Here is a 27,916-nt window from a genome sequence, read left to right as displayed (position 1 = left end):
AAAACAGACAATGAGAAACCTCATAAAACAGACAATGAGAATCCTCCTAAAACTGACATTGAGAATCCTCATAAAACAGACAATCAGTATCCTCATAAAACAGAAAATGAGAAACCTCATAAAACAGACAATGAGAAACCTCATAAAACAGACAATGAGAAACCTCATGAAACAGACAATGAGAAACCTCATAAAACAGACAATGAGAAACCTCATAAAACAGACAATGAGAATCCTCCTAAAACTGACATTGAGAATCCTCATAAAATAGATAATCAGAATCCTCATAAAACAGAAAATGAGAAACTTCATAAAACAGACAATGAGAAACTTCAAAAAACAGACAATGAGAAACTTCATAAAACAGACAATGAGAAACCTCATCAAACAGACAATGAGAAACCTCATAAAACAGACAATGAGAATCCTCATAAAACAATGAGAAACCTCATAAAACAGACAATGAGTAACCTCATAAAACGCAATCAGAATCCTCATAAAACAGACAATGAGAAACTTCATAAAACAGACAATGAGAAACCTCATAAAACAGACAATGAGAATCAGACAATGAGAAACCTAATAAAAGAGACAATGAGAAACCTCATAAAACAGGCAATGAGAAACCTCATAAAACAGACAATGAGAATCCTCATAAAACAGACAATGAGAAACCTCATAAAACAGACAATGAGAAACCTCTTAAAACAGACAATGAGAAACCTCATAAAACAGACAATGAGAAACCTCATAAAATTAACAATGAGAAACCTCATCAAACAGACAATGAGAATCCTCATCAAACAGACAATGAGAAACCTAATAAAAGAGACAATGAGAATCCTCATAAAAGAGACAATGAGAAACCTCATAAAACAGACAATGAGAATCCTCATAAAACAATGAGAAACCTCATAAAACAGACAATGAGTAACCTCATAAAACGCAATCAGAATCCTCATAAAACAGACAATGAGAAACTTCATAAAACAGACAATGAGAAACCTCATAAAACAGACAATGAGAATCAGACAATGAGAAACCTAATAAAAGAGACAATGAGAAACCTCATAAAACAGGCAATGAGAAACCTCATAAAACAGACAATGAGAAACCTCATAAAACAGACAATGAGAAACGTCATAAAACAGGCAATGAGAATCCTCACAAAACAGACAATGAGAAACTTCATAAAATAAACAATGAGAAACGTCATAAAACAGGCAATGAGAATCCTCACAAAACAGACAATGAGAAACCTCATAAAATAAACAATGAGAATCCTCATAAAACAGACAATGAGAAACCTCATAAAACAGACAATGAGAACCCTCATAAAACAGACAATGAGAACCCTCATCAAACAGACAATGAGAAACCTCATAAAACAGACAATGAGAAACCTCATAAAACAGACAATGAGAAACCTCATAAAACAGACAATGAGAATCCTCCTAAAACTGACATTGAGAATCCTCATAAAACAGACAATGAGAAACCTCATAAAACAGACAATGAGAAACCTCATAAAACAGACAATGAGAATCCTCCTAAAACTGACATTGAGAATCCTCATAAAACAGACAATCAGTATCCTCATAAAACAGAAAATGAGAAACCTCATAAAACAGACAATGAGAAACCTCATAAAACAGACAATGAGAAACCTCATGAAACAGACAATGAGAAACCTCATAAAACAGACAATGAGAAACCTCATAAAACAGACAATGAGAATCCTCCTAAAACTGACATTGAGAATCCTCATAAAATAGATAATCAGAATCCTCATAAAACAGAAAATGAGAAACTTCATAAAACAGACAATGAGAAACTTCAAAAAACAGACAATGAGAAACTTCATAAAACAGACAATGAGAAACCTCATCAAACAGACAATGAGAAACCTCATAAAACAGACAATGAGAATCCTCATAAAACAATGAGAAACCTCATAAAACAGACAATGAGTAACCTCATAAAACGCAATCAGAATCCTCATAAAACAGACAATGAGAAACTTCATAAAACAGACAATGAGAAACCTCATAAAACAGACAATGAGAATCAGACAATGAGAAACCTAATAAAAGAGACAATGAGAAACCTCATAAAACAGGCAATGAGAAACCTCATAAAACAGACAATGAGAATCCTCATAAAACAGACAATGAGAAACCTCATAAAACAGACAATGAGAAACCTCTTAAAACAGACAATGAGAAACCTCATAAAACAGACAATGAGAAACCTCATAAAATTAACAATGAGAAACCTCATCAAACAGACAATGAGAATCCTCATCAAACAGACAATGAGAAACCTAATAAAAGAGACAATGAGAATCCTCATAAAAGAGACAATGAGAAACCTCATAAAACAGACAATGAGAATCCTCATAAAACAATGAGAAACCTCATAAAACAGACAATGAGTAACCTCATAAAACGCAATCAGAATCCTCATAAAACAGACAATGAGAAACTTCATAAAACAGACAATGAGAAACCTCATAAAACAGACAATGAGAATCAGACAATGAGAAACCTAATAAAAGAGACAATGAGAAACCTCATAAAACAGGCAATGAGAAACCTCATAAAACAGACAATGAGAAACCTCATAAAACAGACAATGAGAAACGTCATAAAACAGGCAATGAGAATCCTCACAAAACAGACAATGAGAAACTTCATAAAATAAACAATGAGAAACGTCATAAAACAGGCAATGAGAATCCTCACAAAACAGACAATGAGAAACCTCATAAAATAAACAATGAGAATCCTCATAAAACAGACAATGAGAAACCTCATAAAACAGACAATGAGAACCCTCATAAAACAGACAATGAGAACCCTCATCAAACAGACAATGAGAAACCTCATAAAACAGACAATGAGAAACCTCATAAAACAGACAATGAGAAACCTCATAAAACAGACAATGAGAAACCTCATAAAACAGACAATGAGAATCCTCCTAAAACTGACATTGAGAATCCTCATAAAACAGACAATGAGAAACCTCATAAAACAGACAATGAGAAACCTCATAAAACAGACAATGAGAATCCTCCTAAAACTGACATTGAGAATCCTCATAAAACAGACAATCAGTATCCTCATAAAACAGAAAATGAGAAACCTCATAAAACAGACAATGAGAAACCTCATAAAACAGACAATGAGAAACCTCATGAAACAGACAATGAGAAACCTCATAAAACAGACAATGAGAAACCTCATAAAACAGACAATGAGAATCCTCCTAAAACTGACATTGAGAATCCTCATAAAACAGATAATCAGAATCCTCATAAAACAGAAAATGAGAAACTTCATAAAACAGACAATGAGAAACTTCAAAAAACAGACAATGAGAAACTTCATAAAACAGACAATGAGAAACCTCATCAAACAGACAATGAGAAACCTCATAAAACAGACAATGAGAATCCTCATAAAACAATGAGAAACCTCATAAAACAGACAATGAGTAACCTCATAAAACGCAATCAGAATCCTCATAAAACAGACAATGAGAAACTTCATAAAACAGACAATGAGAAACCTCATAAAACAGACAATGAGAATCAGACAATGAGAAACCTCATAAAACAGGCAATGAGAAACCTCATAAAACAGGCAATGAGAAACCTCATAAAACAGGCAATGAGAAACCTCATAAAACAGACAATGAGAAACCTCATAAAACAGACAATGAGAAACCTCATAAAACAGACAATGAGAATCCTCATCAAACAGACAATGAGAAACCTAATAAAAGAGACAATGAGAATCCTCATAAAACAGACAATGAGAAACCTCATAAAACAGACAATGAGAAACCTCATAAAACAGACAATGAGAAACCTCATAAAACAGACAATGAGAAACCTCATAAAACAGACAATGAGAAACCTCATAAAACAGACAATGAGAAACCTCATAAAATTAACAATGAGAAACCTCATCAAACAGACAATGAGAAACCTAATAAAAGAGACAATGAGAATCCTCATAAAAGAGACAATGAGAAACCTCATAAAACAGACAATGAGAAACCTCATAAAACAGACAATGAGAAACCTCATAAAATAGACAATGAGAAACCTCATAAAACAGACAATGAGAAACCTCATAAAACAGACAATGAGAATCCTCATCAAACAGACAATGAGAAACCTAATAAAAGAGACAATGAGAATCCTCATAAAACAGACAATGAGAAACCTCATAAAACAGACAATGAAAAACCTCATTAAACAGACAACGAAAAACCTCATTAAACAGACAATGAGAAACCTCATAAAACAGACAATGAGAAACCTAATCAAACAGACAATCAGGACCCTCATAAAACAGACAATGAGAAACCTCATAAAACAGACAATGAGAAACCTCATAAAACAGACAATGAGAAACCTCATAAAACAGACAATGAGAAACCTCATAAAACAGACAATGAGAAACCTCATAAAACAGACAATGAGAAACCTCATAAAACAGACAATGAGAAACCTCATAAAACAGACAATGAGAAACCTCATAAAACAGACAATGAGAAACCTCATAAAACAGACAATGAGAATCCTCCTAAAACTGACATTGAGAATCCTCATAAAACAGACAATGAGTAACCTCATAAAACAGACAATGAGAAACCTCATAAAACAGACAATGAGAAACCTCATAAAACAGACAATGAGAAACCTCATAAAACAGACAATGAGAAACCTCATAAAACAGACAATGAGAAACCTCATAAAACAGACAATGAGAATCCTCATAAAACAGACAATGAGAAACCTCATAAAACAGACAATGAGAAACGTCATAAAACAGGCAATGAGAATCCTCACAAAACAGACAATGAGAAACTTCATAAAATAAACAATGAGAAACGTCATAAAACAGGCAATGAGAATCCTCACAAAACAGACAATGAGAAACCTCATAAAATAAACAATGAGAATCCTCATAAAACAGACAATGAGAAACCTCATAAAACAGACAATGAGAACCCTCATAAAACAGACAATGAGAACCCTCATCAAACAGACAATGAGAAACCTCATAAAACAGACAATGAGAAACCTCATAAAACAGACAATGAGAAACCTCATAAAACAGACAATGAGAATCCTCCTAAAACTGACATTGAGAATCCTCATAAAACAGACAATGAGAAACCTCATAATACAGACAATGAGAAACCTCATAAAACAGACAATGAGAAACTTCATAAAACAGACAATGAGAAACTTCAAAAAACAGACAATGAGAAACTTCATAAAACAGACAATGAGAAACCTCATCAAACAGACAATGAGAAACCTCATAAAACAGACAATGAGAAGCCTCATAAAACAATGAGAAACCTCATAAAACAGACAATGAGTAACCTCATAAAACGCAATCAGAATCCTCATAAAACAGACAATGAGAAACTTCATAAAACAGACAATGAGAAACCTCATAAAACAGACAATGAGAATCAGACAATGAGAAACCTAATAAAAGAGACAATGAGAAACCTAATAAAAGAGACAATGAGAAACCTCATAAAACAGGCAATGAGAAACCTCATAAAACAGACAATGAGAAACCTCATTAAACAGACAATGAAAAACCTCATTAAACAGACAATGAGAAACCTCATAAAACAGACAATGAGAAACCTCATCAAACAGACAATCAGGAGCCTCATAAAACAGACAATGAGAAACCTCATAAAACAGACAATGAAAAACCTCATTAAACAGACAATGAAAAACCTCATTAAACAGACAATGAGAAACCTCATAAAACAGACAATGAGAAACCTCATCAAACAGACAATCAGGAGCCTCATAAAACAGACAATGAGAAACCTCATAAAACAGACAATGAGAAACCTCATAAAACAGACAATGAGAAACCTCATAAAACAGACAATGAGAATCCTCATAAAACAGACAATGAGAAACCTCATAAAACAGACAATGAGAAACCTCATAAAACAGACAATGAGAAACCTCATAAAACAGACAATGAGAAACCTCATAAAATTAACAATGAGAAACCTCATCAAACAGACAATGAGAATCCTCATCAAACAGACAATGAGAAACCTCATTAAACAGACAATGAGAAACCTCATAAAACAGACAATGAGAAACCTCATAAAACAGACAATGAGAAACCTCATAAAACAGACAATGAGAAACCTCATAAAACAGACAATGAGAATCCTAAAACTGACATTGAGAATCCTCATAAAACAGACAATCAGAATCCTCATAAAACAGAAAATGAGAAACCTCATAAAACAGACAATGAGAAAAACAGAATGAGAAACCTCATGAAACAGACAATGAGAAACCTCATAAAACAGACAATGAGAAACCTCATAAAACAGACAATGAGAATCCTCATAAAACAGACAATGAGAAACCTCATAAAACAGACAATGAGAATCCTCCTAAAACTGACATTGAGAATCCTCATAAAACAGACAATCAGAATCCTCATAAAACAGACAATGAGTAACCTCATAAAACAGACAATGAGAAACCTCATAAAACAGACAATGAGAAACCTCATAAAACAGACAATGAGAAACCTCATAAAACAGACAATGAGAATCCTCATAAAACAGACAATGAGAAACCTCATAAAACAGACAATGAGAAACCTCATAAAACAGACTATGAGAAACCTCATCAAACAGACAATGAGAAACCTCATAAAACAGACAATGAGAATCCTCATAAAACAATGAGAAACCTCATAAAACAGACAATGAGTAACCTCATAAAACGCAATCAGAATCCTCATAAAACAGACAATGAGAAACTTCATAAAACAGACAATGAGAAACCTCATAAAACAGACAATGAGAATCAGACAATGAGAAACCTAATAAAAGAGACAATGAGAAACCTAATAAAAGAGACAATGAGAAACCTCATAAAACAGGCAATGAGAAACCTCATAAAACAGGCAATGAGAAACCTCATAAAACAGACAATGAGAATCCTCATAAAACAGACAATGAGAAACCTCATAAAACAGACAATGAGAAACCTCATAAAACAGACAATGAGAAACCTCATAAAACAGACAATGAGAAACCTCATAAAACAGACAATGAGAAACCTCATAAAACAGACAATGAGAAACCTCATAAAATTAACAATGAGAAACCTCATCAAACAGACAATGAGAATCCTCATCAAACAGACAATGAGAATCCTCATCAAACAGACAATGAGAAACCTAATAAAAGAGACAATGAGAATCCTCATAAAAGAGACAATGAGAAACCTCATAAAACAGACAATGAGAAACCTCATAAAACAGACAATGAGAAACCTCATAAAATAGACAATGAGAAACCTCATAAAATAAACAATGAGAAACGTCATAAAACAGGCAATGAGAATCCTCACAAAACAGACAATGAGAAACCTCATAAAATAAACAATGAGAATCCTCATAAAACAGACAATGAGAAACCTCATAAAACAGACAATGAGAACCCTCATAAAACAGACAATGAGAACCCTCATCAAACAGACAATGAGAAACCTCATAAAACAGACAATGAGAAACCTCATAAAACAGACAATGAGAAACCTCATAAAACAGACAATGAGAATCCTCCTAAAACTGACATTGAGAATCCTCATAAAACAGACAATGAGAAACCTCATAAAACAGACAATGAGAAACCTCATAAAACAGACAATGAGAATCCTCCTAAAACTGACATTGAGAATCCTCATAAAACAGACAATCAGTATCCTCATAAAACAGAAAATGAGAAACCTCATAAAACAGACAATGAGAAACCTCATAAAACAGACAATGAGAAACCTCATGAAACAGACAATGAGAAACCTCATAAAACAGACAATGAGAAACCTCATAAAACAGACAATGAGAATCCTCCTAAAACTGACATTGAGAATCCTCATAAAATAGATAATCAGAATCCTCATAAAACAGAAAATGAGAAACTTCATAAAACAGACAATGAGAAACTTCAAAAAACAGACAATGAGAAACTTCATAAAACAGACAATGAGAAACCTCATCAAACAGACAATGAGAAACCTCATAAAACAGACAATGAGAATCCTCATAAAACAATGAGAAACCTCATAAAACAGACAATGAGTAACCTCATAAAATGCAATCAGAATCCTCATAAAACAGACAATGAGAAACTTCATAAAACAGACAATGAGAAACCTCATAAAACAGACAATGAGAATCAGACAATGAGAAACCTAATAAAAGAGACAATGAGAAACCTCATAAAACAGGCAATGAGAAACCTCATAAAACAGACAATGAGAATCCTCATAAAACAGACAATGAGAAACCTCATAAAACAGACAATGAGAAACCTCTTAAAACAGACAATGAGAAACCTCATAAAACAGACAATGAGAAACCTCATAAAATTAACAATGAGAAACCTCATCAAACAGACAATGAGAATCCTCATCAAACAGACAATGAGAAACCTAATAAAAGAGACAATGAGAATCCTCATAAAAGAGACAATGAGAAACCTCATAAAACAGACAATGAGAATCCTCATAAAACAATGAGAAACCTCATAAAACAGACAATGAGTAACCTCATAAAACGCAATCAGAATCCTCATAAAACAGACAATGAGAAACTTCATAAAACAGACAATGAGAAACCTCATAAAACAGACAATGAGAATCAGACAATGAGAAACCTAATAAAAGAGACAATGAGAAACCTCATAAAACAGGCAATGAGAAACCTCATAAAACAGACAATGAGAATCCTCATAAAACAGACAATGAGAAACCTCATAAAACAGACAATGAGAAACCTCATAAAACAGACAATGAGAAACCTCATAAAACAGACAATGAGAAACCTAATAAAAGAGACAATGAGAATCCTCATAAAAGAGACAATGAGAAACCTCATAAAACAGACAATGAGAAACCTCATAAAACAGACAATGAGAAACCTCATAAAATAGACAATGAGAAACCTCATAAAACAGACAATGAGAAACCTCATAAAACAGACAATGAGAAACCTCATAAAATAGACAATGAGAAACCTCATAAAACAGACAATGAGAAACCTCATAAAACAGACAATGAGAATCCTCATCAAACAGACAATGAGAAACCTCATAAAACAGACAATGAGAAACCTCATAAAACAGACAATGAGAAACCTCATAAAACAGACAATGAGAATCCTCATAAAACAATGAGAAACCTCATAAAACAGACAATGAGTAACCTCATAAAACGCAATCAGAATCCTCATAAAACAGACAATGAGAAACTTCATAAAACAGACAATGAGAAACCTCATAAAACAGACAATGAGAATCAGACAATGAGAAACCTAATAAAAGAGACAATGAGAAACCTAATAAAACAGGCAATGAGAAACCTCATAAAACAGACAATGAGAATCCTCATAAAACAGACAATGAGAAACCTCATAAAACAGACAATGAGAAACCTCATAAAACAGACAATGAGAAACCTCATAAAACAGACAATGAGAAACCTCATAAAACAGACAATGAGAAACCTCATAAAATTAACAATGAGAAACCTCATCAAACAGACAATGAGAATCCTCATCAAACAGACAATGAGAAACCTAATAAAAGAGACAATGAGAATCCTCATAAAAGAGACAATGAGAAACCTCATAAAACAGACAATGAGAAACCTCATAAAACAGACAATGAGAAACCTCATAAAATAGACAATGAGAAACCTCATAAAACAGACAATGAGAAACCTCATAAAACAGACAATGAGAAACCTCATAAAACAGACAATGAGAAACCTCATAAAACAGACAATGAGAAACCTCATAAAACAGACAATGAGAAACCTCATAAAACAGACAATGAGAATCCTCATAAAACAGACAATGAGAAACCTCATAAAACAGACAATGAGAAACGTCATAAAACAGACAATGAGAAACCTCATAAAACAGACAATGAGAAACCTCATAAAACAGACAATGAGAAACCTCATAAAACAGACAATGAGAAACGTCATAAAACAGGCAATGAGAATCCTCACAAAACAGACAATGAGAAACCTCATAAAATAAACAATGAGAAACGTCATAAAACAGGCAATGAGAATCCTCACAAAACAGACAATGAGAAACCTCATAAAATAAACAATGAGAAACCTAATAAAACAGACAATGAGAAACCTCATAAAACAGACAATGAGAACCCTCATAAAACAGACAATGAGAACCCTCATAAAACAGACAATGAGAACCCTCATCAAACAGACAATGAGAAACCTCATAAAACAGACAATGAGAAACCTCATCAAACAGACAATGAGAACCCTCATAAAACAGACAATGAGTAACCTCATCAAATAAACAATGAGAAACCTCATAAAACAGACAATGAAAAACCTCATTAAACAGACAATGAGAAACCTCATAAAACAGACAATGAGAAACCTCATAAAACAGACAATGAGAAACCTCATAAAACAGACAATGAGAAACCTCATAAAACAGACAATGAGAAACCTCATAAAACAGACAATGAGAATCCTAAAACTGACATTGAGAATCCTCATAAAACAGACAATCAGAATCCTCATAAAACAGAAAATGAGAAACCTCATAAAACAGACAATGAGAAACCTCATAAAACAGACAATGAGAAACCTCATGAAACAGTCAATGAGAAACCTCATAAAACAGACAATGAGAAACCTCATAAAACAGACAATGAGAATCCTCATAAAACAGACAATGAGAAACCTCATAAAACAGACAATGAGAAACCTCATAAAACAGACAATGAGAAACTTCATAAAACAGACAATGAGAAACTTCAAAAAACAGACAATGAGAAACTTCATAAAACAGACAATGAGAAACCTCATCAAACAGACAATGAGAAACCTCATAAAACAGACAATGAGAATCCTCATAAAACAATGAGAAACCTCATAAAACAGACAATGAGTAACCTCATAAAACGCAATCAGAATCCTCATAAAAGAGACAATGAGAAACTTCATAAAACAGACAATGAGAAACCTCATAAAACAGACAATGAGAATCAGACAATGAGAAACCTAATAAAAGAGACAATGAGAAACCTCATAAAACAGGCAATGAGAAACCTCATAAAACAGACAATGAGAATCCTCATAAAACAGACAATGAGAAACCTCATAAAACAGACAATGAGAAACCTCATAAAACAGACAATGAGAAACCTCATAAAATTAACAATGAGAAACCTCATCAAACAGACAATGAGAATCCTCATCAAACAGACAATGAGAAACCTAATAAAAGAGACAATGAGAATCCTCATAAAAGAGACAATGAGAAACCTAATAAAAGAGACAATGAGAATCCTCATAAAAGAGACAATGAGAAACCTCATAAAACAGACAATGAGAAACCTCATAAAACAGACAATGAGAAACCTCATAAAATAGACAATGAGAAACCTCATAAAACAGACAATGAGAAACCTCATAAAACAGACAATGAGAATCCTCATCAAACAGACAATGAGAAACCTAATAAAAGAGACAATGAGAATCCTCATAAAACAGACAATGAGAAACCTCATAAAACAGACAATGAGAAACCTCATAAAACAGACAATGAAAAACCTCATTAAACAGACAATGAGAAACCTCATAAAACAGACAATGAGAAACCTCATAAAACAGGCAATGAGAAACCTCATCAAACAGACAATCAGGAGCCTCATAAAACAGACAATGAGAAACCTCATAAAACAGACAATGAGAAACCTCATAAAACAGACAATGAGAAACCTCATAAAACAGACAATGAGAAACCTCATAAAACAGACAATGAGAAACCTCATAAAACAGACAATGAGAAACCTCATAAAACAGACAATGAGAAACCTCATAAAACAGACAATGAGAAACCTCATAAAACAGACAATGAGAAACCTCATAAAACAGACAATGAGAAACCTCATAAAACAGACAATGAGAATCCTCCTAAAACTGACATTGAGAATCCTCATAAAACAGACAATCAGAATCCTCATAAAACAGACAATGAGTAACCTCATAAAACAGACAATGAGAAACCTCATAAAACAGACAATGAGAAACCTCATAAAACAGACAATGAGAAACCTCATAAAACAGACAATGAGAAACCTCATAAGACAGACAATGAGAAACCTCATAAAACAGACAATGAGAAACCTCATAAAACAGACAATGAGAAACCTCATAAAACAGACAATGAGAATCCTCATAAAACAGACAATGAGAAACCTCATAAAACAGACAATGAGAAACGTCATAAAACAGGCAATGAGAATCCTCACAAAACAGACAATGAGAAACCTCATAAAATAAACAATGAGAAACGTCATAAAACAGGCAATGAGAATCCTCACAAAACAGGCAATGAGAAACCTCATAAAATAAACAATGAGAATCCTCATAAAACAGACAATGAGAAACGTCATAAAACAGACAATGAGAACCCTCATAAAACAGACAATGAGAACCCTCATCAAACAGACAATGAGAAACCTCATAAAACAGACAATGAGAAACCTCATAAAACAGACAATGAGAAACCTCATAAAACAGACATTGAGAATCCTCATAAAACAGACAATGAGAAACCTCATAAAACAGACAATGAGAAACCTCATAAAACAGACAATGAGAAACCTCATAAAACAGACAATGAGAATCCTCCTAAAACTGACAATCAGTATCCTCATAAAACAGAAAATGAGAAACCTCATGAAACAGACAATGAGAAACCTCATAAAACAGACAATGAGAAACCTCATAAAACAGACAATGAGAATCCTCCTAAAACTGACATTGAGAATCCTCATAAAACAGATAATCAGAATCCTCATAAAACAGAAAATGAGAAACCTCATAAAACAGACAATGAGAAACCTCATAAAACAGACAATGAGAAACCTCATGAAACAGACAATGAGAAACCTCATAAAACAGACAATGAGAAACCTCATAAAACAGACAATGAGAATCCTCATAAAGCAGACAATGAGAAACTTCAAAAAACAGACAATGAGAAACTTCATAAAACAGACAATGAGAAACCTCATCAAACACACAATGAGAAACCTAATAAAAGAGACAATGAGAATCCTCATAAAACAGACAATGAGTAACCTCATAAAACAGACAATGAGAATCCTCATAAAACAGACAATGAGAAACCTCATAAAACAGACAATGAGTCACCTCATAAAACGCAATCAGAATCCTCATAAAACAGACAATGAGAAACCTCATAAAACAGGAAATCAGAAACCTCATAAAACAGACAATCAGAAACTTCATCAAACAGACAATGAGAAACCTCATAAAACAGACAATGAGAAACCTCATAAAACAGACAATGAGATTCCTCATCAAACAGACAATGAGAAACCTCATAAAACAGACAATGAGTAACCTCATAAAACGCAATCAGAATCCTCATAAAACAGACAATGAGAAACCTCATAAAATAAACAATGAGAATCCTCATAAAATACACAATGAGAATCCTCATAAAATAAAAAATGAGAAACCTCATAAAACAGACAATGAGAAACCTCATAAAACAGGCAATCAGAAATCTCATAAAACAGACAATGAGAAACCTCATAAAACAGGCAATCAGAAACCTCATAAAACGCAATCAGAATCCTCATAAAACAGACAATGAGAAACCTCATAAAACAGACAATGAGAATCCTCATAAAATACACAATGAGAATCCTCATAAAATAAACAATGAGAAATCTCATAAAACAGACAATGAGAAACCTCATAAAACAGACAATGAGAAACCTCATAAAACAGACAATGACAAACCTCATAAAACAGACAATGAGAAACCTCATAAAACAGACAATGAGAAACCTCATAAAACAGACAATGAGAAACCTCATAAAACAGGCAATCAGAAACCTCATAAAACAGACAATGAGAAACCTCATAAAACAGGCAATCAGAAACCTCATAAAACAGACAATGAGTAACCTCATAAAACGCAATCAGAATCCTCATAAAACAGACAATGAGAAACCTCATAAAACAGACTATGAGAATCCTCATAAAATACACAATGAGAATCCTCATAAAATAAACAATGAGAAATCTCATAAAACAGACAATGAGAAACCTCATAAAACAGACAATGAGAAACCTCATAAAACAGACAATGAGAAACCTCATAAAACAGACAATGAGAAACCTCATAAAACAGACAATGAGAAACCTCATAAAACAGACAATGAGAAACCTCATAAAACAGACAATGAGAAACCTCATAAAATAAACAATGAGAATCCTCATAAAACAGACAATGAGAAACCTCATAAAACAGACAATGAGAAACATCATAAAACAGACAATGAGAAACCTCATAAAACAGACAATGAGAATCCTCATAAAACAGACAATGAGAAACCTCGTAAAACAGACAATGAGAAACCTCGTAAAACAGACAATGAAAATCCTCATAAAACAGACAATGAGAAACCTCATAAAACAGGCAATCAGAAACCTCATAAAACAGGCAATCAGAAACCTCATAAAACAGACAATGAGAAACTTCATAAAACAGACAATGAGAATCCTCATAAAACAGACAATGAGGAACCTCATGAAACAGACAATGAGAATCCTCATAAAACAGACAATGAGAAACCTCATAAAACAGACAATGAGAATCCTCATAAAACAGACAATGAGAAACCTCATGAAACAGACAATGAGAAACCTCATAAAACAGACAATCAGAATCCTCATAAAACAGACAATGAGAAACTTCATAAAACAGACAATGAGAAACCTCATAAAACAGACAATGAGAATCAGACAATGAGAAACCTAATAAAAGAGACAATGAGAATCCTCCTAAAACTGACATTGAGAATCCTCATAAAACAGACAATGAGAAACCTAATAAAAGAGACAATGAGAATCCTCATAAAACAGACAATGAGAAACCTCATTAAACTGACATTGAGAATCCTCATAAAACAGACAATGAGAAACCTCATGAAACAGACAATGAGAAACCTCATAAAACAGACAATGAGAAACCTCATGAAACAGACAATGAGAAACCTCATAAAACAGACAATGAGAAACCTCATAAAACAGACAATGAGAATCCTCCTAAAACTGACATTGAGAAGCCTCATAAAACAGACAATCAGAAACCTCATAAAACAGAAAATGAGAAACCTCATAAAACAGACAATGAGAAACCTCATAAAACAGAGAATGAGAAACCTCATGAAACAGACAATGAGAAACCTCATAAAACAGACAATGAGAAACCTCATAAAACAGACAATGAGAAACCTCATAAAACAGACAATGAGAAACCTCATAAAACAGACAATCAGAATCCTCATAAAACAGACAATGAGAAACCTCATAAAACAGACAATGAGAAACCTCATAAAACAGACAATAAGAAACCTCATAAAACAGACAATGAGAAACCTCATAAAACAGACAATGAGTAACCTCATAAAATAAACAATGAGAAACCTCATAAAACAGACGACGAAAAACCTCATTAAACAGATAATGAGAAACCTCATAAAACAGACAATGAGAAACCTCATAAAACAGACAATGAGAAACCTCATAAAACAGACAATCAGAATCCTCATAAAACAGACAATGAGAAACCTCATAAAACAGACAATGAGAATCCTCCTAAAACTGACATTGAGAATCCTCATAAAACAGACAATCAGAATCCTCATAAAACAGACAATGAGTAACCTCATAAAACAGACAATGAGAAACCTCATAAAACAGACAATGAGAAACCTCATAAAACAGACAATGAGAAACCTCATAAAACAGACCATGAGAAACCTCATAAAACAGACAATGAGAAACCTCATAAAACAGACAATGAGAAACCTCATAAAACAGACAATGAGAAGCCTCATAAAACAGACAATGAGAAACCTCATAAAACAGACAACGAGTATCCTCATAAAACAGACAATGAGAAACCTCATAAAACAGACAATGAGAAACGTCATAAAACAGACAATGAGAAACCTCATAAAACAGACAATGAGAAACTTCATAAAACAGACAATGAGAAACTTCAAAAAACAGACAATGAGAAACTTCATAAAACAGACAATGAGAAACCTCATCAAACAGACAATGAGAAACCTCATAAAACAGACAATGAGAATCCTCATAAAACAATGAGAAACCTCATAAAACAGACAATGAGTAACCTCATAAAACGCAATCAGAATCCTCATAAAAGAGACAATGAGAAACTTCATAAAACAGACAATGAGAAACCTCATAAAACAGACAATGAGAATCAGACAATGAGAAACCTAATAAAAGAGACAATGAGAAACCTCATAAAACAGGCAATGAGAAACCTCATAAAACAGACAATGAGAATCCTCATAAAACAGACAATGAGAAACCTCATAAAACAGACAATGAGAAACCTCATAAAACAGACAATGAGAAACCTCATAAAACAGACAATGAGAAACCTCATCAAACAGACAATGAGAATCCTCATCAAACAGACAATGAGAAACCTAATAAAAGAGACAATGAGAATCCTCATAAAAGAGACAATGAGAAACCTAATAAAAGAGACAATGAGAATCCTCATAAAAGAGACAATGAGAAACCTCATAAAAGAGACAATGAGAAACCTCATAAAACAGACATTGAGAAACCTCATAAAACAGACAATGAGAAACCTCATAAAATAGACAATGAGAAACCTCATAAAACAGACAATGAGAAACCTCATAAAACAGACAATGAGAATCCTCATCAAACAGACAATGAGAAACCTAATAAAAGAGACAATGAGAATCCTCATAAAACAGACAATGAGAAACCTCATAAAACAGACAATGAAAAACCTCATAAAACAGACAATGAAAAACCTCATTAAACAGACAATGAGAAACCTCATAAAACAGACAATGAGAAACCTCATAAAACAGACAATGAGAAACCTCATCAAACAGACAATCAGGAGCCTCATAAAACAGACAATGAGAAACCTCATAAAACAGACAATGAGAAACCTCATAAAACAGACAATGAGAAACCTCATAAAACAGACAATGAGAAACCTCATAAAACAGACAATGAGAAACCTCATAAAACAGACAATGAGAAACCTCATAAAACAGACAATGAGAAACCTCATAAAACAGACAATGAGAAACCTCATAAAACAGACAATGAGAAACCTCATAAAACAGACAATGAGAAACCTCATAAAACAGACAATGAGAATCCTCCTAAAACTGACATTGAGAATCCTCATAAAACAGACAATCAGAATCCTCATAAAACAGACAATGAGTAACCTCATAAAACAGACAATGAGAAACCTCATAAAACAGACAATGAGAAACCTCATAAAACAGACAATGAGAAACCTCATAAAACAGACAATGAGAAACCTCATAAGACAGACAATGAGAAACCTCATAAAACAGACAATGAGAAACCTCATAAAACAGACAATGAGAAACCTCATAAAACAGACAATGAGAATCCTCATAAAACAGACAATGAGAAACCTCATAAAACAGACAATGAGAAACGTCATAAAACAGGCAATGAGAATCCTCACAAAACAGACAATGAGAAACCTCATAAAATAAACAATGAGAAACGTCATAAAACAGGCAATGAGAATCCTCACAAAACAGACAATGAGAAACCTCATAAAATAAACAATGAGAATCCTCATAAAACAGACAATGAGAAACGTCATAAAACAGACAATGAGAACCCTCATAAAACAGACAATGAGAACCCTCATCAAACAGACAATGAGAAACCTCATAAAACAGACAATGAGAAACCTCATAAAACAGACAATGAGAAACCTCATAAAACAGACATTGAGAATCCTCATAAAACAGACAATGAGAAACCTCATAAAACAGACAATGAGAAACCTCATAAAACAGACAATGAGAAACCTCATAAAACAGACAATGAGAATCCTCCTAAAACTGACAATCAGTATCCTCATAAAACAGAAAATGAGAAACCTCATGAAACAGACAATGAGAAACCTCATAAAACAGACAATGAGAAACCTCATAAAACAGACAATGAGAATCCTCCTAAAACTGACATTGAGAATCCTCATAAAACAGATAATCAGAATCCTCATAAAACAGAAAATGAGAAACCTCATAAAACAGACAATGAGAAACCTCATAAAACAGACAATGAGAAACCTCATGAAACAGACAATGAGAAACCTCATAAAACAGACAATGAGAAACCTCATAAAACAGACAATGAGAATCCTCATAAAACAGACAATGAGAAACTTCAAAAAACAGACAATGAGAAACTTCATAAAACAGACAATGAGAAACCTCATCAAACACACAATGAGAAACCTAATAAAAGAGACAATGAGAATCCTCATAAAACAGACAATGAGAAACCTCATAAAACAGACAATGAGAATCCTCATAAAACAGACAATGAGAAACCTCATAAAACAGACAATGAGTCACCTCATAAAACGCAATCAGAATCCTCATAAAACAGACAATGAGAAACCTCATAAAACAGGAAATCAGAAACCTCATAAAACAGACAATCAGAAACTTCATCAAACAGACAATGAGAAACCTCATAAAACAGACAATGAGAAACCTCATAAAACAGACAATGAGATTCCTCATCAAACAGACAATGAGAAACCTCATAAAACAGACAATGAGTAACCTCATAAAACGCAATCAGAATCCTCATAAAACAGACAATGAGAAACCTCATAAAATAAACAATGAGAATCCTCATAAAATACACAATGAGAATCCTCATAAAATAAAAAATGAGAAACCTCATAAAACAGACAATGAGAAACCTCATAAAACAGGCAATCAGAAATCTCATAAAACAGACAATGAGAAACCTCATAAAACAGGCAATCAGAAACCTCATAAAACGCAATCAGAATCCTCATAAAACAGACAATGAGAAACCTCATAAAACAGACAATGAGAATCCTCATAAAATACACAATGAGAATCCTCATAAAATAAACAATGAGAAATCTCATAAAACAGACAATGAGAAACCTCATAAAACAGACAATGAGAAACCTCATAAAACAGACAATGACAAACCTCATAAAACAGACAATGAGAAACCTCATAAAACAGACAATGAGAAACCTCATAAAACAGACAATGAGAAACCTCATAAAACAGGCAATCAGAAACCTCATAAAACAGACAATGAGAAACCTCATAAAACAGGCAATCAGAAACCTCATAAAACAGACAATGAGTAACCTCATAAAACGCAATCAGAATCCTCATAAAACAGACAATGAGAAACCTCATAAAACAGACTATGAGAATCCTCATAAAATACACAATGAGAATCCTCATAAAATAAACAATGAGAAATCTCATAAAACAGACAATGAGAAACCTCATAAAACAGACAATGAGAAACCTCATAAAACAGACAATGAGAAACCTCATAAAACAGACAATGAGAAACCTCATAAAACAGACAATGAGAAACCTCATAAAACAGACAATGAGAAACCTCATAAAACAGACAATGAGAAACCTCATAAAATAAACAATGAGAATCCTCATAAAACAGACAATGAGAAACCTCATAAAACAGACAATGAGAAACATCATAAAACAGACAATGAGAAACCTCATAAAACAGACAATGAGAATCCTCATAAAACAGACAATGAGAAACCTCGTAAAACAGACAATGAGAAACCTCGTAAAACAGACAATGAAAATCCTCATAAAACAGACAATGAGAAACCTCATAAAACAGGCAATCAGAAACCTCATAAAACAGGCAATCAGAAACCTCATAAAACAGACAATGAGAAACTTCATAAAACAGACAATGAGAATCCTCATAAAACAGACAATGAGGAACCTCATGAAACAGACAATGAGAATCCTCATAAAACAGACAATGAGAAACCTCATAAAACAGACAATGAGAATCCTCATAAAACAGACAATGAGAAACCTCATGAAACAGACAATGAGAAACCTCATAAAACAGACAATCAGAATCCTCATAAAACAGACAATGAGAAACTTCATAAAACAGACAATGAGAAACCTCATAAAACAGACAATGAGAATCAGACAATGAGAAACCTAATAAAAGAGACAATGAGAATCCTCCTAAAACTGACATTGAGAATCCTCATAAAACAGACAATGAGAAACCTAATAAAAGAGACAATGAGAATCCTCATAAAACAGACAATGAGAAACCTCATTAAACTGACATTGAGAATCCTCATAAAACAGACAATGAGAAACCTCATGAAACAGACAATGAGAAACCTCATAAAACAGACAATGAGAAACCTCATGAAACAGACAATGAGAAACCTCATAAAACAGACAATGAGAAACCTCATAAAACAGACAATGAGAATCCTCCTAAAACTGACATTGAGAAGCCTCATAAAACAGACAATCAGAAACCTCATAAAACAGAAAATGAGAAACCTCATAAAACAGACAATGAGAAACCTCATAAAACAGAGAATGAGAAACCTCATGAAACAGACAATGAGAAACCTCATAAAACAGACAATGAGAAACCTCATAAAACAGACAATGAGAAACCTCATAAAACAGACAATGAGAAACCTCATAAAACAGACAATCAGAATCCTCATAAAACAGACAATGAGAAACCTCATAAAACAGACAATGAGAAACCTCATAAAACAGACAATAAGAAACCTCATAAAACAGACAATGAGAAACCTCATAAAACAGACAATGAGTAACCTCATAAAATAAACAATGAGAAACCTCATAAAACAGACGACGAAAAACCTCATTAAACAGATAATGAGAAACCTCATAAAACAGACAATGAGAAACCTCATAAAACAGACAATGAGAAACCTCATAAAACAGACAATCAGAATCCTCATAAAACAGACAATGAGAAACCTCATAAAACAGACAATGAGAATCCTCCTAAAACTGACATTGAGAATCCTCATAAAACAGACAATCAGAATCCTCATAAAACAGACAATGAGTAACCTCATAAAACAGACAATGAGAAACCTCATAAAACAGACAATGAGAAACCTCATAAAACAGACAATGAGAAACCTCATAAAACAGACCATGAGAAACCTCATAAAACAGACAATGAGAAACCTCATAAAACAGACAATGAGAAACCTCATAAAACAGACAATGAGAAGCCTCATAAAACAGACAATGAGAAACCTCATAAAACAGACAACGAGTATCCTCATAAAACAGACAATGAGAAACCTCATAAAACAGACAATGAGAAACGTCATAAAACAGGCAATGAGAATCCTCATAAAACAGACAATGAGAAACCTCATAAAATAAACAATGAGAATCCTCATAAAACAGACAATGAGAAACCTCATAAAACAGACAATGAGAAACCTCATAAAACAGACAATGAGAAACCTCATAAAATAAACAATGAGAGACCTCATAAAACAGGCAATGAGAATCCTCACAAAACAGACAATGAGAAACCTCACAAAACAGACAATGAGAAACCTCACAAAACAGACAATGAGAAACCTCATAAAACAGACCATGAGAAACCTCATAAAACAGACCATGAGAAACCTCATAAAACAGACAATGAGAAACCTCATAAAACAGACAATGAGAAACCTCATAAAACAGACAATGAGAAACCTCATAAAATAAACAATGAGAAACCTCATAAAACAGGCAATGAGAATCCTCACAAAACAGACAATGAGAAACCTCATAAAATAAACAATGAGAAACGTCATAAAACAGGCAAGGAGAATCCTCACAAAACAGACAATGAGAAACCTCATAAAACAGACAATGAGAATCCTCATAAAACAGACAATGAGAAACCTCATAAAACAGACAATGAGAACCCTCATAAAACAGACAATGAGAACCCTCATAAAACAGACAATGAGAAACCTCATAAAACAGACAATGAGAAACCTCATAAAACAGACAATGAGAATCCTCATAAAACAGACAATGAGAAACCTCATAAAACAGACAATGAGAAACCTCATAAAACAGACAATGAGAAACCTCATAAAACAGACAATGAGAAACCTCATAAAACAGACAATCAGAATCCTCATAAAACAGACAATGAGAAACCTCATAAAACAGACAATGAGAAACCTCATAAAACAGACAATGAGAAACCTCATAAAACAGACAATGAGAAACCTCATAAAACAGACAATAAGAAACCTCATAAAACAGACAATGAGAAACCTCATAAAACAGACAATGAGTAACCTCATTAAATAAACAATGAGAAACCTCATAAAACAGACGACGAAAAACCTCATTAAACAGACAATGAGAAACCTCATAAAACAGACAATGAGAAACCTCATAAAACAGACAATGAGAAACCTCATAAAACAGACAATGAGAAACCTCATAAAACAGACAATGAGAAACCTCATAAAACAGACAATGAGAATCCTCCTAAAACTGACATTGAGAATCCTCATAAAACAGACAATCAGAATCCTCATAAAACAGACAATGAGTAACCTCATAAAACAGACAATGAGTAACCTCATAAAACAGACAATGAGAAACCTCATAAAACAGACCATGAGAAACCTCATAAAACAGACAATGAGAAACCTCATAAAACAGACAATGAGAAACCTCATAAAACAGACAATGAGAAGCCTCATAAAACAGACAATGAGAAACCTCATAAAACAGACAAGTATCCTCATAAAACAGACAATGAGAAACCTCATAAAACAGACAATGAGAAACGTCATAAAACAGGCAATGAGAATCCTCATAAAACAGACAATGAGAAACCTCATAAAATAAACAATGAGAATCCTCATAAAACAGACAATGAGAAACCTCATAAAACAGACAATGAGAAACCTCATAAAACAGACAATGAGAAACCTCATAAAACAGACAATGAGAAACCTCATAAAATAAACAATGAGAGACCTCATAAAACAGGCAATGAGAATCCTCACAAAACAGACAATGAGAAACCTCACAAAACAGACAATGAGAAACCTCACAAAACAGACAATGAGAAACCTCATAAAACAGACTGAGAAACCTCATAATAGACAAAATGAGAAACCAGTTATCTTTCAACAGGCAATCAAGTGCAGTAACTCATCAAATTATCAGGCAATCAGGTAACTTATCAAAACAGCAGGCAATCAAAAACCAGTTATCTTACAGCAAGCAATCAAGGAACTCATCAAAACAACAGGCAATCGGGTAACTCATCAAAACAACAGGCAATGAAAAACCAGTTATCTTACAACTGGCAATCAAGTGCAGTAACTCATCAAAATATCAGGCAATCAGGTAACTTATCAAAACAGCAGGCAATCAGAAACCAGTTATCTTACATCAAGCAATCAAGGAACTCATCAAAACAACAGGCAATCGGGTAACTCATCAAAACAACAGGCAATCAAAAACCAGTTATCTTACAACTGGCAATCAAGTGCAGTAACTCATCAAAATATCAGGCAATCAGGTAACTTATCAAATTATCAGGCAATCAGGTAACTTATCAAAACAGCAGGCAATCAAAAACCAGTTATCTTACATCAGGCAATCAAGTAACTTATCAAAACAACAGGCAATCGGGTAACTTATCAAAACAACAGGCAATCAAAAACCAGTTATCATACAACTGGCAATCAAGTACAGTAACTCATCCAAATATCAGGCAATCAGGTAACTTATAAAAACAGCAGGCAATCAAAAACCAGTTATCTTACATCAAGCAAACAAGTAACTTATCAAAACAAGCAATCAGGTAACTCATAAAAACAACAAGCAATCAGAAATCAGTTGTCTTACAACTCTCAATCGGGTAACTTATCAAAACAACAGGCAATCAAAAACCAGTTATCTTACATCAATCAATCAAGTAACTCATCAAATTATCAGGCAATCAGGTAACTTATCAAACCAACAGGCAATCAAAAACCAGTTATCTTACATCAATCAATCAAGCAACTCATCAAAATATCAGGCAATCAGGTAACTTATCAAAACAGCAGGCAATCAAAAACCAGTTATCTTACATCAATCAATCAAGTGCAGTAACTCATCAAATTATCAGGTAACTTATCAAAACAGCAGGCAATCATAAACCAGTTATCTTCCATCAATCAATCAAGTAACTCATCAAAATATCAGGCAATCAGGTAACTTATCAAAACAGCAGGCAATCAGAAACCAGTTATCTTCCATCAAGCAATCAAGTAACTTATCAAAACAACAAGCAATCATAAAACACTTATCCCAACAGCAGATACTCAGGTAACTTGTCACAACAACAGGCAATCAAAAACCAGTTGTCTTACATCAAGCAATCAAGTAACTTATCAAAACAACAAGCAATCATAAATCACGTAATCCAACAGCCGGTACTCGGGTAACTTGTAAAAACAACAGGAAATCAAAAACCAGTTATCTTACATCAAGCAATCAAGTAACTTAGCAAAATAACAGGCAATCAAAAAACAGTTATCCTACATCAGGTAACTCATCAAAACAACAGGCGATCAGAAACCAGTTATCTCACATCAAGCAATCAAGTAACTTCTCAAAACAACAGGCAATCAGGTGACTTATCCCAACAGCAGGTACTCAGGTAACTTGTCAAAATAACAGGCAATCAAAAACCAGTTATCTTACATCAAGCAACTTATCAAAACAACAAGCAATCATAAATCACTTTTCCCAACAGCCGGTACTCGGGTAACTTGTCAAAACAACAGGAAATCAAAAACCAGTTATCTTACAACTGGCAATCAAGTGCAGTAACTCATCAAAATATCAGACAATCAGGTAACTTATCAAAACAGCAGGCAATCAAAAAACAGTTATCTTACATCAAGCAATCAAGTAACTTATCAAAACAAGCAATCAGGTAACTCATAAAAACAACAAGCAATCAGAAATCAGTTATCTTACATCAAGCAATCAAGTAACTTATCAAAACAAGCAATCAGGTAACTCATAAAAACAACAAGCAATCAGAAATCAGTTGTCTTTCAACTCTCAATCGGGTAACTCATCAAAACAACAGGCAATCAAAAGCCAGTTATCTTACATCAATCAATCAAGTGACTCATCAAATTATCAGGCAATCAGGCAACTTATCAGAACAGCAGGCAATCAAAAACCAGTTATCTTACATCAATCAATCAAGTGCAGTAACTCATCAAATTATCAGGTAACTTATCAAAACAGCAGGCAATCAAAAACCAGTTATCTTACATCAATCAAGTGCAGAAACTCATCAAATTATCAGGCAATCAGGTAACTTATCAAAACAACAGGCAATCAAAAGCCAGTTATCTTACATCAAGCAATCAAGTAACTCATCAAAATATCAGGCAATCAGGTAACTTATCAAAACAGCAGGCAATCAAAAACCAGTTATCTTACATCAAGCAATCAAGTAACTCATCAAAATATCAGGCAATCAGGTAACTTATCAAAACAACAGGCAATCAAAAACCAGTTATCTTACATCAAGCAATCAAGTAACTCATCAAAATATCAGGCAATCAGGTAACTTATCAAAACAACAGGCAATCAAAAGCCAGTTATCTTACATCAAGCAATCAAGTAACTCATCAAAATATCAGGCAATCAGGTAACTTATCAAAACAGCAGGCAATCAAAAACCAGTTATCTTACATCAAGCAATCAAGTAACTCATCAAAATATCAGGCAATCAGGTAACTTATCAAAACAACAGGCAATCAAAAGCCAGTTATCTTACATCAAGCAATCAAGTAACTCATCAAAATATCAGGCAATCAGGTAACTTATCAAAACAGCAGGCAATCAAAAACCAGTTATCTTACATCAAGCAATCAAGTAACTTATCAAAACAAGCAATCAGGTAACTCATAAAAACAACAAGCAATCTGAAATCAGTTGTCTTACAACTCTCAATCGGGTAACTTATCAAAACAACAGGCAATCAAAAACCAGTTATCTTACATCAATCAATCAAGTAACTCATCAAAATATCAGGCAATCAGGTAACTTATCAAAACAGCAGGCAATCAAAAACCAGTTATCTTCCATCAAGCAATCAAGTAACTTATCAAAACAACAGGCAATCATAAATCACTTATCCCAACAGCAGATACTCAGGTAACTTGTCAAAACAACAGGCAATCAGAAACCAGTTATCTTACATCAAGCAATCAAGTAACTTATCAAAACAACAGGCAATCATAAATCACTTATCCCAACAGCAGATACTCAGGTAACTTGTCAAAACAACAGGCAATCAGAAACCAGTTATCTTACATCAAGCAATCAAGTAACTTATCAAAACAACAGGCAATCATAAATCACTTATCCCAACAGCAGATACTCAGGTAACTTGTCAAAACAACAGGCAATCAAAAACCAGTTATCTTACATCAAGCAATCAAGTAACTTATCAAAACAACAAGCAATCATAAACCACTTATCCCAACAGCCGGTACTCGGGTAACTTGTCAAAATAACAGGCAATCAAAAACCAGTTATCTTACATCAGGTAACTCATCAAAACAACAGGCGATCAGAAACCAGTTATCTTACATCAAGCAATCAAGTAACTTATCAAAACAACAGGCAATCAGGTAACTTATCCCAACAGCAGGTACTGAGGTAACTTGTCAAAATAACAGGCAATCAAAAACCAGTTATCTTACATCAGGTAACTCATCAAAACAACAGGCGATCAGAAACCAGTTATCTTACATCAAGCAATCAAGTAACTTATCAAAACAACAGGCAATCAGGTAACTTATCAAAACAACAGGCAATCAAAAACCAGTTATCTTACATCAAGCAATCAAGTAACTTATCAAAACAAGCAATCAGGTAACTCATAAAAACAACAAGCAATCAGAAATCAGTTGTCTTACATCAAGCAATCAAGTAACTCCCAACAGCAGGTACTCAGGTAACTTGTCAAAATAACAGGCAATCAAAAACCAGTTATCTTACATCAAGCAATCAAGTAACTTATCAAAACAACAGGCAATCATAAATCACTTATCCCAACAGCAGATACTCAGGTAACTTATCAAAACAGCAGGCAATCAGAAACCAGTTATCTTCCATCAAGCAATCAAGTAACTCATAAAAACAACAAGCAATCAGGTAACCAGTTATCTTACATCAGGCAATCAGGTAACCAGTTGTCCAACATCATCCAAACAGAATATTCACCTGATTAAAAGTTATCACAAAATGCATTAAAAATGGACGAGGTAGTAATGTCCTACATCACCAATCTCACCTGTAATCCCACAGTCCCCTGTGGACCAGTAATTCCCACAGGACCAGGCAAACCCTGAAAAGTATTATCGAAGTCCATCAAACCAACAACACATTCATCGTTTTTTAACATCAGTTCTCATCTTGGTTTTTTTTTCATCATTTCTTTGGCGAGTAAAGGGAATTCGAAATCTAAGAACAAGATTAAATTCTGATGTTATTTTACCTGCATATCAGGTGTTGGTGAGCCATTCAACAATTCAAAGGAAAGGTTCAGATTTGGGTACCACATGCAAGGAAAACTATCCAGGAAATTGTATCAGTCCTCAACACAGTAATGTTTCATAGGAATAAAGTTTGAGACTCATGGAAGAGCTGGATGAAGGAAGGATGAGCAGCTCAATGCACAAACAACACAAAAACAGACAGATACCGGATGGGCAAACAAGGGACAAATAGGCACACCGTTGATAAAATATACTATCGGAAAGTATCC

The 27,916-nt window shown here is 33.7% G+C and overlaps 1 protein-coding gene across 1 annotated transcript in view; it reads right to left on the bottom strand.

The window, feature by feature from the left end:
* Nucleotides 1-27,916, bottom strand: part of LOC137428690 (uncharacterized) — a 220,452-nt gene that overhangs the window by 49,927 nt on the left and 142,609 nt on the right. The window contains exon 13 of the mRNA XM_068118595.2: nucleotides 27,443-27,496. Coding sequence (XP_067974696.2) covers nucleotides 27,443-27,496 — 54 coding nt within the window. The remainder of the gene's footprint in view (nucleotides 1-27,442; nucleotides 27,497-27,916) is intronic.

The sequence above is a fragment of the Myxine glutinosa genome, chromosome 5 (assembly GCF_964187855.1).
Source record: "Myxine glutinosa chromosome 5, kmMyxGlut1.1, whole genome shotgun sequence".
In the NCBI taxonomy this organism is placed as follows: Eukaryota; Metazoa; Chordata; class Myxini; order Myxiniformes; family Myxinidae; genus Myxine; species Myxine glutinosa.
Note: the sequence above shows the minus strand (reverse complement) of the source record. Positions and strands in the feature narration are given on the sequence as shown.